At 53.1% G+C, this 16,848-nt stretch overlaps 1 protein-coding gene across 1 annotated transcript in view; it reads right to left on the bottom strand.

Moving 5' to 3' along the window:
* Positions 1-10,727, bottom strand: part of C20H16orf74 (chromosome 20 C16orf74 homolog) — a 28,452-nt gene extending 17,725 nt beyond the window's left edge. The window contains exons 1-2 of the mRNA XM_021220493.2: positions 10,611-10,727; positions 5,113-5,158 (exon numbers count right to left, since the gene is read on the bottom strand). Coding sequence (XP_021076152.1) covers positions 5,113-5,158; positions 10,611-10,697 — 133 coding nt within the window. The 5' untranslated portion in view covers positions 10,698-10,727. The remainder of the gene's footprint in view (positions 1-5,112; positions 5,159-10,610) is intronic.
* Between the last annotated feature and the right edge of the window lie 6,121 nt (positions 10,728-16,848).

Here is a 16,848-nt window from a genome sequence, read left to right on the forward strand (position 1 = left end):
TGGATTTCTGAGTTCGAGGCCAGCCTGGTCTACAAAGTGAGTTCCAGGACAGCCAGGGCTACACAGAGAAACCCTGTCTCAAAAAAACAAAACAAACAAAACAAAAATCCCCAAATCCAAGAAAGTCCCAAATGTATGTCTAAGTCTTACCTTGCCTGTCACAGGTTGTTTATGGCCTGGCCTCAGGCAAGGGAAAAAACCCAAACAGAACCAAAAAAGAGTAATTGTATATTTTATCTGTATGAATTATTTGTCTATTTTATGGGTATGAGTGTTTTGCTTTTGGGTACATCTGTGCTGCCAGAGGTTAGAAGACGATGTTGGACCCCTGGAACTGGAGTTAGGGACAATTGTGAGCCACCATATGAGTACTGGGAATCCAAACCAGTTGGAAAGCGGTTGTTAGAACAAGTGCTCTCAATTGCTAAGCTATCTCACCAGCCCAGACTTTATTTATTTACTTATTTATTGATTGATTGATTGGTTTTTTTCCATAGGATTTCACTGCATAGCCCAGGCTAACCCCTGGCTCACGATCCTTCTTCTCCAGAGACTGTCACCATAACAGCTGCAAATTTCTGAGGGCGCCGTCCTCTAAGGGGCTGATACTCTCAGTGAGCCCTCACCAGAATCTCCCTGTGGAACTCCGTAGAACTCTCTAGAGGGTACTCGGCCCACAGTGTGGCTGGGTGGAGGATGTCTCGATTTTCCCTGAGAACTCTGAGCCCAGAGTCACACACTGGACTCCCTCCCTGGGCTTTACCTTCCTTGTCTTGGAGACAAATGACTTCATCTATACAGAATTCACAGAAAAGAGCCTTTCCCAGGCTACACCAAGTAAAACTTAACAATTTACTGTCATTTACCATTCAGATCCCTGGGGTTTAATCCAAATAAACCACCACCAACATCAACATCATCATCATCATCACCATCACAAAGCCAAAATATCCTATATGACTTACCTACCAAAGCAACAGTATAGACACAAGGTTATCCTTGGCTATATAGAGCTTGAAGCTATCCTGGGCTACATGTAGAGACAGTGTCTCAAGGAAACAAAACAGAGCACACAGTACTACACTGAGCCACACCTGTGGCTACACTGGAGCCAGCCACACAGAAAACTGAGTTGTGACTAGGCTGTGTGTCCTGTGCATGTGTGTGTGTGTGTGTGTGTGTGTGTGTGAGAGAGAGAGAGAGAGAGAGAGAGAGAGAGAGAGAGAGAGAGCGCGCGCGCAGACTCCACAGTGGTGGAGGAGGGGCTGGGTTAGGCTGGTGGGGTCAGCCTTGGGGCTTGATACAAGTACACAGTGAGGAGTCTCGGGGTCCTCTGTCTGTCAGTCCATGACCTGAGTCACTCCCAGACCTCTGTGGAATGGCTTCATCACCTCCAGGGACCAAGGCTGAGTGACATAGGGCAGGGCAAGTCTAACACACCCAAAGCACACAATGAAAATTGTACACGAGGTACTGCCTCGAAGGGTCCTTTACAAAGTTCCTGCCCCAGGGGCCCTTGGTGCAATGTGGCTTTTAGGCTTGTGGTAGTGTGGGGTGGAGGTGTGTCCTGTTGGAGAACTGGTCTGTGTCCTGGGGTTGAACTATCTCAGACATCCTCGTTGACAGATGGGAGAAAAATAAAACACATCCCATCCTGACCATGGATGGGTCTATTGCTTTCTTACTAGGGTGACAGTACAGCCCAGACTGGCCTGGGACTCACTATATTGCCCAGGCTGGCTACAAACTTGCAGAAATCCTCCTGCCTCAGCCTCACAAGTAGTGGGATTACATGTATATGCCTAGTAAGATCTTAAGTATCCCATAAGGTCCATGTGTCACAGTCCTGGTCCCCAGCCCATTGGGACATTTGTAAAAAGCAAGCCCAGTGGGAAGTTATGCCATTGAGGACATGCTCTTGAGGGATATACTAAGACCCTGACCTCTGGCCCAACCTTTCTTTCTTTCTTTTTTATTTTTTTTCAAGATTTATTTATGTATATGAGTACACTGTAGCTGTACAGGTGGTTGTGAGCCCTCATGTGGCTATTGGGAATTGAATTTAGGTCCTCTGCTCACTCTGGTCAACCCTTCTTGCTGAGTCCCTGCTCACTCCAGCCCAAAGATTTATTTATTATTATAAATAAGTACACTGTAGCTGTCTTCAGACACACCAGAAGAGGGAGTCAGATCTCATTACGGGTGGTTGTGAGCCACCATGTGGTTGCTGGGATTTGAACTCAGGATCTTCGGGAAAGCAGTCAGTGCTCTTATCCACTGAGCCAACTGGCCATCCCATGACCCCACCTTTCTAATTTCCTAAATGTTATGAGCGCAGCATCTCATTCTTAACACTCACCAAACACAATCACACCTGTTTGTTCCCACGGGCCCGAGAATGGAACAACTTGAGCCATGATAAACCTTTCGTCTTTGTAAGCTGTTTATCTCAGGTGTTTTGTGGCAGTAACATGAAGCCGACTGAAAATCCACACTACGGACGTCATCTAATCCTTCCACACAGAGGCACATGCCACAACACGCTGAGCCGGGAAACTGCAATGCCCGGTGAACACAGCCAGGCGAAAGAGTGTGAGAATGATGTGTGAGAATCTCTTAGAAGCCTGGGGTCCACGTGCACAAGGCATCAGAGTTGTTGGCAATGTAGAGAGGTAAGATGTCCCGACAGGGGGCAGTGGCCCACAGTGATATTCTATAATAAACTGTGCCCTTGCTGGTCCTCAGGGTGAAGGTTATGTCTGTTCTGGATGGTTACAGAAAAGTGACATCACAGGCTTTGTTTGCACTGGGCGCAGTAGAGGGGAGGATTCACTGCCATGGTGAGCAGAAGAGCCATCAACATAACGGGGAGGGGCCCACAGCCATGGTGAGGCTAAGACTCACAGCCACAGCAAAAGAAGGGCCCACTTAGACTTTAACCCCTCTGCCACCAGCTGTCCCACGTTCAGCCACTTCCACATGTGGGCACTCATTCACCTGCTCCCCATGAGTCCCAGAGACAGGCAGCCCTTGAGTGCAGTAAGGGCTCCTCCAACATCCGGGCCATATTGCAAGCCTCGCAGGTACTCCTGTTGCTAGCCCCCTTGGTGGAGCTGTCAGTCAAGATGCCCCACCTGCCCAGGCCAAGGCATGAGACCTCAGTTGGGCCAATGGGGTGCTGTCTTAAACCTGCCCCGCCCCACACAAAGTGAGAGAAAGCTCAGGAGACATGGCCATCCACTCCTTCCCATCCTCTTCATTTCTCTTGGGAGCAGGGGGTATGTGCAGAGGGGAGGGTGGGGGAGGGGCAGAGATTCACTCTGTCTTCCTAGAAGTTCATCTTGTTTATGCCTTTTTTATTTTGGTTTTTCAAGACAGGGTTTCTCTGTATAGCCCTGGCTGTCCTGGAACTCACTTTGTAGACCAGGCTAGCCTTGAACTCAGAAATCTGCCTGCCTCTGCCTCCCGGATGTTGGGATTAAAGGCGTGCACCACCACGCCTGGCTTATTTATGCTTTTTTGCTATTTTTGTTTGTTTTGTTTGTTTTTTTTTTGAGATCTTTTTTTTTTTTCTCTGTGTAGCTCTGGCTGACCTGGAACTCACTCTGTAGACCAGGCTGGCCTCCAATTCAGAGATCTACCTGCCTCTGTGTCCCAGGGACTGGGATTAGAAGAGTGTGCCATCAGGGTCTAGCTCATCTTGTTCATGTTAACCGCAACCGATGAATGCTTTAGCCTATACCCAGAGACCTTAGGTCTCCAAAGACCTCAGAGAAAGGGCTGGAAGGCCCAGGGAGCAGAAGGTCTTAGGTATAACCACACGAGCTGTACCCCAGGGGTGGTCTGAGGGCTGGGAGCCTGGTACTCCTGAACACCCACAGCCTGTCACGATCCCACTTTATGGACAAGGAAATCAAGGCCACTGGTCAGGTCTCCAGAGCCTTGGGCAGGTTGGGGAACCCAGAACTAAGGCTGAGGAGAGGAGCCTGGGGCGGGCAGGGAGGAGAACCTGGTGTCTGTCAGGCCAGTGGCTGAGCACGTGGGGTATAGTGAGTTTGTGTTTGGCATCAGCCATCAGAATACACAGCGGACAGTGAGGGGTAAGCGTGGCATGGCCCCGCAGCCTGTGAGAGCTACAGGGACAGATGGCGCCCTCGCCAGGCCAAATGATGACGCGCACTTACGCTGTGCCTGGGGTACCAGCAGGGCTGTCCAGGGCGGGTCTGGACCTCAAGGCTCAGAGGTAAGGGTAGGGACCATGCCTGTGCCACAGGGGGACCTCAGAAGGCGTTGGGTGTCTTTCATGGGGGCTGTGGTGCCTTGGGTTCCTTCTGGATATCAGAACAGAGATCTGGGGGGGGGGAGGGGCCGGCGAGATGGCTCAGCGGCTAAGAGCGCAGACCACTCTCCCGAAGGTCCTGAGTTCAAATCCTAGCAACCACATGGTGGCTCTCAACCACCTGTAACGAGATCTGACGCCCTCTACTGGCGCGCCTGAAGTCAGCTACAGTGTACTTATGTATAATAATCAATAAATCTTTGGGCTGGAGCGAGCAGGGACTGAGCAAGTGGGTTCTGACCAGAGCAAGCAGAGGTCCTAAAAATTCAATTCCCAACAACCACATGAAGGCTCACAACCATCTGTACAGCGACAGTGTACTCACAAAAATAAAATAAATAAATACATCTTTAAAAAAACAAAAAGACCAGAGATCTGAGCCACCTCTACTCAACCCTCTGACTCTGTGCTCTTCTTGTGCTTTCTAACACAGAACTAGCCAAGCTGACCTTTTGCCCACGCGATGACAGTCATCCAGAGTGTCCTGGAAGACAACTCCCAGAGCCATGCCTGGCTTCCCCTCACCAGGTACCCTCTTTTCCGGGACTTTTCCCTCTAAGGAGGAAGTTAAAGCCCTGGGGTACTGACCTCTGGTGAAGGAAGGACTGGAGGAGTGGGGGTCACAGGAGCACAGCCAGCACTTATAGCATCCGACTGTATACGCGGACTGCCTTAACACGTAACCCATCAGTTTAGGCCAGCGCCCCAGGCCTCTGGGTCTCCCTGTCCGATCTCCACCCCAGCCCAGCCCCCAACCCCACAGTCTGCCTTACCTTTCAGACACGAGGGCTTCAGCCCCATGGCGTCGCCTCTGCGGGCCTGTGAAGAGAGGAGAGGACTCAGAGAGGACAGGGGAATGGCATTGTACTGGCCCATGTGGCCAAGCCCCTACTTGGCCAGCTGGGCACACAACAGGAAGGGGTGCTGAGACAAGCTGGCTGTGAGGTCACAGTGCCTGCTGACCACATCTGGGCTGAATACTGTGCCGAAGGGCAGAGGGCTGCTGTCCAGGAAAGTTCAGGTGAGGTTGGTCAGGGTTAAGGGCATGGAAGCAACTGTTGTAAGGGCCTCAGAAGGTGGGGACCCGGTGACACCTACCATTGCGGGTAACCTTTCCATTACCACAACCCCTGCCCTGCTGATTTTCAGGGTTTCTAGTCACTGACCCGTCTACCTGTGATGCTGGGGAGTGAATGGGGGACCTTGTGCATAGCAGGCATAGCTGCTATACCACTGAGCCGCATTCTTGGAATGGATTGAACTATACCAGGCTGTGTCCCTAGTCCATGGAGAATTAGAAAAGTTCTCACCCACGTTCTCCTGACCTTCCTACCATGTTTTCCTTAGAACTCAAGGAACTGATCAATATGAGCAGGAGGCGGGGGAGGGGGAGCCATCTTCACTCCACCTTTGACGCCTTCTTTTGCAAGGCCACCCCGCTTCCTGGGAGCCACAGAGCTGGGATCTGGGGTCAGCCTCAGCCCACAGGACTCAGCAGACCTGAGATAGGAGAATCAGGGTTCTGTGCCTGGCTGGGTGGGCTAGGATATGAAGGGTGCTGTGACCTTCCCCAAAGTGGGTCACTTTAGTGGCCAGCAGCCTGGTGTTGTGCGGACCCAGAGGGAGGCTCCTTAACACTCAGGAAATGTAGAAGTCTCAGGAAGTACCCCAAACCCACCAGATTCCCAAGGTCCCTCCTTCCCCCAGGACATGTAAGTGGGAAGGACTGCTTTGCACCAGGCTCTGGGGCTTTCCATTACAGGCAGTTGTGAGCCACCATGTGGTTGCTGGGAATTGAACGCAGGACCTCTGGAAGAACAATCAGTGCTCTTAACCTCTAACCCTCTCCAGCCACATGCATCCCAGCTTTTGTTTGTTTGTTTGCTTGCTTTTGTTTTTCAAGACAGGGTTTCTCTGTATAGCCCTGGCTGTCCTGGAACTCACTTTGTAGACCAGGCTGGTCTCGAACTCAGAAATCCGCCTGCCTCTGCCTCCTGAGTACTGGGATTAAAGGCGTGCGCCACCAGCTTTTAAGAGCTGACACCCATGCTGGGGTGGGTTTTGTTGATACAGCCCCCTGCCAGGCTCATGTGAGTCACCCCAGTACACACATACAGGTTCTCCAAGTCTGGAGCAATTGCTGTTTGGTTAACACAGGCAGACAGGACGCTTGGCTCTGCAAGTGTCAAACCGACAGACAGGAGACACCCACAGCGGCAGGGTGGGCGGAACAGGGTATCTTAAAACCCGGGGCTCATATTGATCAGTTCCTTGAGTTCTAAGGAAAGCGTGGTAGGAAGGTCAGGAGAACGTGGGTGAGGAGGGTTGTGAAGGTGGCATCCCTAAGGAGATGTGAGAGTGGAGGAGTGCTTGCCCTGCAGGCACCGCCTGTAAGCCCAACACTTGAGATCAGGATCCCCCTAAGCCCAGCTTGTCAGTCAGCTCAGCAGGGGTCCATTCACTGCAAAGGGGCACACGGGTGCACACTCCCACTTCGGAGCCTGGCTCCTCCTGTCCTGTCAGTTGGGAGTTGGTCCCAGCCACCCCACAGAGCACAGAACAGAGCACAGAACAGTGAGGGTGTTGATGTCTTTGTCTAGGATGTCCCAGAAAAGGAGTCAAGGGGGTAGGGGTGGTGGGAGGGGGGGTGAGGGAGAAGAGCGGCTTTGAGTGGGACCTGCTTTGAGGCTGAGTGGGGGGGACAGGGGAGGGAGCAGGGTTCAGATCCCCACCGGGCTCAGAGCAGAGGCTAGGGAGCCTCGGAGCCAGCTGGCCAGCACATCCGTAAGCTCTGACTTTGATTGAGAGATCCTGCCTTGATGAATGAAGCTGAAGAACAATGGAAGACTCTTGACATCTACCTCAGGCATCCATGTGCCCGTGCACGCACATGTCTATGGATTCCCCCCCCCCCACGCATGTCTGCCCACACACATGCAAAAGCACGCATAGATAGACATGCATAGATACCCTTGTAAGCCCACAGGCTCCACGATGATAAGGAATTGAGCGCTAGCACCAGCTCCATAGGGAGCTTGAGGCCCGAGTGGGCCAAGTGAGACCTGGTCTCAAGAGAACTCCCTCCTCCTCTTACTGAGGTGTGGGGTCACAGGTCACCCATCCCTCAGCCCTGTTCTCGGTTCAGTTAGTGCAGTGGCAGCAAGCACGCAGAGGGAAGGGACAGACTGACTGCTTGTTGTCCTGAAGAGCAGGAGGGGACCTGGGCCTGAAGTCTCTCAGTTTACACCTTTGTAGGGTGAAGAGCTTCCCTAGAAGAAACTGGGCTCTGTTTACAGTCCCTTCAGAACAATGGGCTGGGAGACATAAAACCTCATCACCAAATGGTCCCCAGATCCTCCCCAGTGACAAGCAGGCAGACCTACTTCCTCTTGCAGGGTCTACTCCCTCCTGAGCAGGGGTGAGGAAGAGATGGCTCACCCAAGGCCAAGGCTCTGAGAGGAACCTGGGAAAGAGGGCAGCGAGGGCTTCTCTGGGCCTTGCAGACTAATTACATCGGAAGTCACTTCTCCACCTGCCTTCCACAGGTTTGCAACACTCAGAAAAAAAAAAAAAGTCAGACTTCATCATGATGTGCACCTGCTTTCGAAGGCAGGCATTGGCCTGGGGGTGGGGGGGGTGGAGAGGGGATTGGGCTCCAGGGCCACAGAAATCCAGAGCTGCTGAGGGATGAAGTGTCAGACTCCAGACTGAAGGCAGGATGCCTGGGTCCCGGGTGGGAAACGTACATCCTGTGTGATTCAGTATGAAGCTGTAGTTGGCCTGAGATAGACCCTCTTTTGGTTCCTCCTATGGAACCTTGGCTACGTTAGCCATAGTCCTGAGGGCGGTATCAGCTGTCGTCGAGTGGAAGACTGAATAGCAGGCAGTTAGGCTGGGAGCACCCCTCACCGTGGTCTCTGCCCAGTGCCCTCTGCCAGCCAAGAGAACCTGACTCACAGTGGCACTTTGCCCCACCTCCTTAACAAAGCCATCCTTTAAGAAGCAGGCTGGGCAGGGGCAGTCAGAATGGAGAAATGTGACTGTTTGTTAGGTGTGCGAGAGGCTGGGGGAGGCAGGGCAGGGCAACCTGGTCTGTTAACTGTTTCCCAAGCTCCCACGGGAAGCTGCTTCCGGCTGGGCACACCCGACTCTGGGTTTCTTCCTTCTTTAGCAAAGTCACTTGATTGGTGCAGCAGGATTAGAATTCCTTCAATTCCAGCTCCAGCACCATGCTGAGAATAGATGCTAGCCTTGGGGTACCTCCCCTCAAGACCAGACAGCCAACCAGAGAGCCTCAGGGAAGCTAGAGAGGGCCAACAATCGTGGAAACCCCACCCGGGACCCCACCCGGGGCTAACCCTGGCTTCCCACCAGCCTGCTGCCTGCTCTGGGCCGCTTGGGAATATCTATGCTCCACTTTGCTGCTTACATTCCATTAAAAACATCTGCTAAACAATAAAGCCCCTGGCTCAACAAAGTATAACAGCGCAACAAAGTATCCATATGTTTCCTATAACAGTGAGGCTTGAACTTGGGAGGGTGGGATGGTGTGAGGAGAAGATGGGTCCATCAGTGGCTGAGAGCGTTTCTCTTCCAGAGGACCAGGATTCTGGTCCCAGCACCCCATGGTGGTTCACAACCACCTGTAACTCCATCTCCACAGGCTCCAAGGCCCTCAAAGGGCACCAGGCATGTGCAGGGGGCAGACATACATGCCAGCAAAACAATCATGCACACAAAATGAAATTAAACAATTTTCTCTTTCTGAATGATTGAGCCCAGGGACAGGGAGAAGGATACTGTGACTTTGGTGGCTACTAGCGGGAGACCATGGCTATGTGGGGAGATTGACACGCAAAGTGGATTTCTCTTGAGTGGGCTATCACCTATTAGTCTCTATGGTGGGCTTATTTCCCATGATTTTACAGGCCTGGCCTAGCTTCTCCTCCTAACCCCCAAGGTGAGAGCCATTTCCTGCTGCCTTAGGGGCTAACACCTGGACTTATCAACCTTCCTGCCTCAGTTTCCTGCCTCTAAAATGGGGACAAGAGGCAACTTTGGTTAGAGCGTTGTGTGAGTGTGAAGACAGCCAGCTCAGGAGCAGGTCTGGCACAGGCCAACTGCTGGCTAAGCACTCACATCTCAGCCCAGGAGGACGAGTTGCTTTGTAAGTCTCCCGAGTGACCTACACCTCCCTAGGGGATGCACACTCCGGCCTAGTGTGTGCCCACCAGCTGAGGCCTTCCAGGGACAGATTAGACACAGCTTTCCACAGCCTTGGGGCTGGTGGAGGGATTAAGTCTTTCCATAAATACACAGCCTTTCTCCTGTGCAGAGGACCCAGACCTGAGGGAGGGGGCACCACGAAGGGGACCAGGCGACATTGTGTCCTGACTAGGAAAGGGATCTGGATAGGCAAGAGGTGCTTTCTGCTGCTAGCACAACCAGAGAAGTGTCTCAGGCTGGAGAGAGACACCAGAGTCTGTCACTCAGGAGAAGCAGTCTGGGACTCAGTTTCCTTGTCTGTAAAACAGGGCAAGTGCTAACATTTCTCTACTCTCTCGGGAACGACTCCTACATTACGCTGCACTGTTCTCTTGGCAAAGGCCAGAAGTCCTTCCTGTCCTCAGAGTCCCCAAGGGGAGCTGCGGGTCCTCTTTTTAATAAGCGCCCTCCCCAGATCTGCCAGGGCCAGCCCTGCCAAGAGAAGTGCCTGCTTCGAGCGGGTCGCCCTTTGCGGTCGCGAAGCTGCTTTGATGTACTGGGCGCCCCTAAGCGAGGCAGCTCATTAATAATACATTGGAAACACTTGGTGGAGGGAAGCGGTTCCTCACGAGGCCTCCTGCCCCCACCTTGCCCGACTGCTCGGCAACCTGACAACCCGGCCGGGTGCAAAGAGGGGCCTGAGGCTGCCACGCGCGGGACACGCCCCCGCCCGATGTCAGACACGCGGCCAGAGGAGGCCGAGCTGATCAGCGAAGTCTACAGGAAGTTGTGGGACGCCAGGGTCCAAAGGGTCCCCCATCACTCCGGAGTCCCCACCACCTTGGGGTCTCCACAGGCCACCTCTCCCCCGTCTCCACCCCACCCCGTGCTCCCTACCCTCCCGGGTTCCCCAACCGGGTCTCCACCACCTCGGATTCCCCACCTCGGGGTCCCCTTCGTCCCAGATTTCCACGATCCTGGGGTCCCTCGTCCTGGGTCCCTCCCTATTCCAGGTCGCCAAAACCCGGTGCGTCCGCCGTGGCGCGCACGGCGCGCGCACACTCACCGCTTCCTGGGGCGCTCTGGGCGCGGACGCTGGCAGCCGTGAGGGACACCAGGCGACGCGCCTGCAGCCGTGGGCCGCGGGGGTCATGGCCCGGCCTGCTCTGCCTGCAGCGGCGCTTGCCTCGGCCCCCGCCCGGCACCTGGAGGGCGGTGCCGCCCGGGCCGCTCCGCCCCGCAGCCTGCCCAGGGCTCAGGCACAACCCCTGCCGCCTCACCTCCCTGCCCCCCTCCCCCCACCGCAGCCGCGCTCCGGGCACCGGGCAAAGTTTGGGCATCGGCCGGCTGTCCCCGGCTCTGTGGAAGGAAAAGGGGCGCCCGGCTCCGCCTCCTGTGCAGAGATGCAGAGGTAACGCCTCCGGTTCGTCGCTGCAGTTGGGAGGTTCAGGTGGCATTGTGACTCCCGGGTTTCCCCGCTGCTGGGTTATGGCATTTCGACTGGCCACGTGCCCCCGGCCTACCCCAGCTGGCAGAGGACCTGAGGGTGCAGACTCAGAGGCCTCGAGCTGCCGCATCCCCACTCCCTATATCATTATTTGAGATAGGGTCTCTTGTAGTCCACCCAGGCTGCCCTTGAACCCTGATTCTCTGGCCCCTATCTCCCAAGTTCTGGGATTGCAAGCTTGGGGCCAATGCCTAGCCATCTTTAGTTTTATGTTTTTGATGTCATGGCTCCCCCATGCCCCTCCTCCATACATCCAGCAAGTATTCACCATTGAGCCATACACCTACACCCTTTCAATACCCAGGTGTGGCTTCCAGCCCTGTGTCCTAATGGCTCTCTCATGGGACCCTCCTCAATGCCCCACGCACCTGCCTTGCTCAATTCTTTGTTGCAAGCCTTTAGTGTGTGACCACTCTACCAGCCTCAGGTCTCCACACCCCTGGGATGTGTATATTTCCGAATGATTATAAGGGGAAACTGAGTCCAGGGCAGGAAAGTAGAATTCCTGCGGTGGATACACAGGTACTCACACCCCTACTTTGAATCATCACTAAAAAAAAAAAAAAAAAAAAAAAAAATGCAGTGAAGTTTCAGACCCTGGCTTGTTAAGGCCACAGAGAAAGGAAATGGATTAAATGTTCTTCAGAATTCCAACAGAAGTGGACAGGTGGGTAGGATAGCCCATGTTCCACCTTCCCCAGACAGCATGGGACCTGCCCCAGCTTGAGCCCCAGGTCCTCATGTGAAGCGGGCATTCCTGGGCCAGCACTTTGTGCCTGCCTGCCATGTCTGTCTCCAGGCGTGAACCGGGATGGGCAGAAGTGCTTTGGGGCTGGAGTAGGGCTCTTGCTGTAGTCTCCAGCTTCACAACACAGCATCTTACATCACTTCCCCCCAACCCTGCCCCTTCCCTGGGGCACGGAACAGATGCTTTCACATACATGTGTGCACATATGTGATCATAATTTTTCCTCCCCTTGATGCCCGATTTTCTTTAGGGGTTCCCTGGTACCTTCCAAAGGCCGACGACATCCCTTTTAACTGTTCATCACCTCCCACGAATCCCAACAAACTACTTCCTGAGCTGCCAATGGCCCTATGTCCAGGTTCTGCCCTCTGAGCAAAGGGGCAGGGCTGTCTCCTCTGATGGTGACAAAGGAGGTATGGGAGCCCCTGGAGATAGCAGCCAGAGGAGACCTTGAATTGTTTTTCTGGATGGCGAAGGACCTGAGCTAGCCAAATGCCCATGCTGGTGGATGTCAGCCTGTCTTCTCAGCTTCAAATTGCCCCAGAAGTTGGATTTGTTCTTTCCCACTAGTACTGATCTAATGCCAACATGGCAAGGGACCTCAATGTCCCCATGTGCCTGTATCACCCCTCCAGGGTACATGGCTATTCTCATGTATGGCCATTGTGAGAACCTTGGCTTAGAGGAGTCACAAGCACAGAACAAGCACAGCTTCTTGACTGAACACCTCCAGTCAGTCCTGAGCTGTCCTTAGCGAGAGAACACCTGTCATGGGTGTGTGGGGGGGGAGGTGCATATGGGAGACGGGGCAATGCTCCTGTCACCTGTTGTACTGAGGTGGGCGCTTCTCACAGCTTCTGAGAACTTGGGGCTGAGCCTCTGGGCCATGGCTTCTCTCTCCCTCCTTCTCCCCCAGTGAGGTCCCTCCCCACTCCCCTGATGCTCTCCTGATGTTAGGAGCACAACACTACCTCTGGACTTACAATAACCCTTATACGAGAGCCCCTGAGTATTTGCCAGTTACTCTCAGAGCCACAACCTGCAGGAATCACCTGGGGAGCTCAGGACTGTGGCTGTGGGTGTGGCTCCTTTGTAGGGTGCTTGCCTAACTTGCATGCCCTGGGTTCCATCACCAGAACCTGATGAACTGTGATTCCCAGCTCTCTGGGGATGGAGGCAAGAGAGTCAGCCTGGGCTACATGTCAAATTCGGGGTCAGCCTGGGCTACAAGAAAAAGGTCTCAGAAAAAGAAAAAGTATGTGACATGGATGTGGTAATGTCCTCAACCTCCTCCAGCCCGGAGCTTGACTCAGCAGGACTAGAGAGGCCCAGTGACACCTGGTGACAGCTGGCCACAAGGGAGACCTGGAAATCTAGTGTCAAAAGCCCATCAGGCAGCCAGGCTGTGGGCTGTGCCGTGGTGCGTGGCTGCTTTTATGGTGAGGTGGTATTGAAGCTTCTGGAAGCTTCTGCAGAGGATTCTGGGTTCTGGAGGAGGAGGAGGGTCCCCTCTCCCTGCTGTGGGAAACAGCTACAGAGACACTGAAGACCAGGTGGCACCTGAGGAAGTCACCTGGAGCTTTAGGGCAAGCTGGGCACCCTGGGTGCTGTCCTGGGCTATGAAGTCAGGTCCCCTTCCAGCTGCATGGGCAGTGGGACAGTTGTTCCCACCCCACCCCCTTCACCTCTAAGGATTATCAGCCTCAGGAGCAATTTCCTGTGTCCTGTTCCACACTACCCAAGTTCTTCCCGTGTCAGGCATGTCCACCCTTCTTGGCGTTAGGCTTTGAGGGCCAAGGGGAGCAAGAAACGGGCATCAGGAAGTCCTCGAGGCTGGGGTGAGGCCGTCATGGTAGATGGGGCAGAATAGAAAAAGGCTGAGAACGTTCTGGGTGTGTTCAACCCAGGAAGGATGAAGACTGGGAGTCTGGCCACTGCTGCTTCCCACAGGCCAGTCCTCTTCCTTCCCTCTGTCCCTCTCGTTAGTCCTGGTTACCATGGAGCCCCATCCTGTACTCTGCCTGCTCCTCTGGTAGCCCAGAAACGTGGGGCAGCTGGCTGTTCTGCTGCCCCTGGGCACTCAGCTCGAGGGCCTGGCTAGCTACACATCAGGAGCCTCCTGCAGGGGTGTAAGTGGGGAGGTGAGGAAGGCCTGCATGGGGGTGCAGCGGACATCAGCACACCTTTAACCCCCATGCTTGGAAGCAAGAGACAGGTGGATCCCTGAGTTCAAGGTCAATAGGGACATTTTTCTTGATTAGTGATTGAGGCATGGCCTGGACTATGGTGGGTGGAGCCATCCCTAGACTGCTGGTCCTGGGCTCTATAAGAAAGCAAGCTGAACAAGCCATGGGAAGCAAGGCAGTGAGCAGCATCCCTCCACAGCCTCTGCATCAGCTGCCTCCGGGTTCCTGCCCTGCCTGAGTTCCTGTCCTGGCTTCCTTGTAAGATGAACTCTAATGTGGAAGTGTAAGTCAAATAAACTCTTCCCAGCATCCAGGAGGTAAAGGCTGGAGTTCAGTCTTCAGCTAGAAAGTGAGTTCAAGGCTAGCCTAGGCTACATGAGACCCTGTCTCAAAAAACCAAAACAACAACAACAAAAACCAACCAAACAAAAACCCAACCAAACAACGACAACAAAACCAGGACCTCAACAAATAGAAAACCACAGAATTGACGAGCAGGTCCTCAAATGAAACCTTTAGAAGATGCCATAAAGGACATGGAAAGGGGCATGGGAAATGGCGATCAGGTATCTTGTAACCGTCTGTGACTCAGCTCCAGGGGTCAGATGTCTCTGGCCTCCACAGGAACCTGCATTCACATGTAGACATATACATACACCCATGTAGAATTTTAATTTGTTTTATTTTGTTGAGACAGGATTTATCTGTGTACCCCTGGCTGTCCTGGAACTCACTCTGTAGACCAGGCTGGCCTCAAACTCAGAAATCTGCCTGCCTCTGCCTCCCGAGTGCTGGGATTAAAGGCGTGTGCCACCACGCCCGGCCCATGTAGAATTTTAAATAATAAAATTGACTTTTTTTTTAAAGCAGGGATGGGGAGAATCTGTGAGAAGTTGGGGGAGGGGAAAAGCCTGATGACACACACTGTCTGGAGAACCCCTTTTCAATTAAAACAGAAGAAAAGAAAATGGAAAGAAAAGCCACAGGCTGGGACTCAGTGCTGGCAGATCATCTATCTGATAAAGGGCATGTGCCACAATATATAAAGAGTTCTCAGAACTGAAAAACAAGGAGGATCTGGAGAGAAGGTTCAGTGGTTAAAAGCAGTGGTGTTGCTCTTCTAGAGGACCTGAGTGTGATTCCCAGCACCTATAGCAGGTGGCTCACAATGGCCTGTGTCTATCTCCAGGACATCTGACACCTCTGGCCTCTGTTAGCATCCACATTCATGTGGCACACAGACACAAAGGCATATATATAGGATTTTTTTTAAAGGCAAATACCCAGTGAAGGCCTAGGTTGTGGGATGGCTCAGTGGGTAATGCACCCCCTGAGCAGGCAGGGGGACCAGATGACAGAGCGCCTTCAGCATACAGGAGACCTTCAGTCCTAGCCCCTGTACCCCAAACCCTACCCAGTGACAGCAACAACTAAGGAGGTGAAAGCTTGAGGTGACCCTACTCCAAGGAATAGATTCACATGGCAGCAGGCAGAGGAGATGCTCTCACACAGTGAGGATGAGGTCAGAGCCATCCTGAGGGATACGGTACAAACATACACAAGTCAACCATAAAATGGGGAGGGTGGGTACACTGCCACCCCAGCACTCAGGAGCTGGGGTCACAAAGAACAGTAATTTAAAGTCAGCTTGGGCTACGTTTTTCTTTTCTTTATTATTATACATAAGTACGCTGTTGCTGTCTTCAGACACACCAGAAGAGGGCGTCAGGTCTCATTATGGGTGGTTATGAGTCACCATGTGGTTTCTGGGATTTGAACTCAGGACCTTTGGGAGAGCAGTCAGTGCTCTTACCTGCTGAGCCATCTCACCAGCCAGAGACGTTCCTTTCTTAAAAATAATAAAACAAAGGCTGGGAAGATGACTCAGTGGGTAGAGGCACTTCCTGCCAAGCCCGACGACCCTGGGGACACATGGTGGAAGGAGAGAACTGGCTCCCCCAAAGTTGCTCTCTGGCCTCCATGTGCGTGCTGTAGCATGCGAGTGCTCACGCACCACATGTACACAAACACACATGAAAAGGAAAAAGAGAGACATTTGGTAAGGATGTGGGGATGGTTGCTGGGAATATGGCACCATCTCTTGGGAAACAGTTCTGCAGATTCTTCAAGAGCCAGAAGTTTGCTTATCAGCAGCTCCTTCATGCTTCTAGGTTCTACCAAAGAGAATGCCCACGCTAACTCACACGGGTGCTTGGGTAACCTGATCACGCAGCTTGCTATGGAGACCACCCATGGTCACCATCCATTCAACCTTTGGAGTGCTATCTTTTTAAATTTTTTTTATTTTTTAAAAAATTATTTTTCTATTATATATATATGAATACACTGTTGCCAGTCTTCAGACACACCAGAAGAGGGCATCAGGTCTCCTCCCGGATGGTTGTGAGCCACCATGTGGTTGCTGGGAATTGAACTCAGGACTTCTGGAAGAGCAGTCAGTGCTCTTAACCACTGAGCCATCTCTCCAGCCCTGAAGTGCAATTTTTTTTTTTTTCCGAGACAGGGTTTCTCTGTGTAGCCCTGGCTGTCCTGGAACTCACTCTGTAGACCAGGCTGGCCTTGAACTCAGAAATCCGCCTGCCTCTGCCTCCCAAGTGCTGGGACTGAAAGTGTGCGCCACCACGCCGGGCGGGCCTGGAGCGCTATCTTAACTTGCTTCGAGAAATCAAGACCAAAAGTGACTGGGGGGGGAGGGAAGGGTTGATTTCAATTTACAGTTTATAGTCCATCTGTCAGGGCAGGAACTCGAGGCAGGAACTGATGTGGAGACCATAGAGGACTGCTGCTTGTTGGCTTGCTCATCATGGTGTGCTCAGCTTGCTTCCGCATACCATCCAGAACC

Source organism: Mus pahari, chromosome 20 (genome assembly GCF_900095145.1).
Source record: "Mus pahari chromosome 20, PAHARI_EIJ_v1.1, whole genome shotgun sequence".
In the NCBI taxonomy this organism is placed as follows: domain Eukaryota; kingdom Metazoa; phylum Chordata; class Mammalia; order Rodentia; family Muridae; genus Mus; species Mus pahari.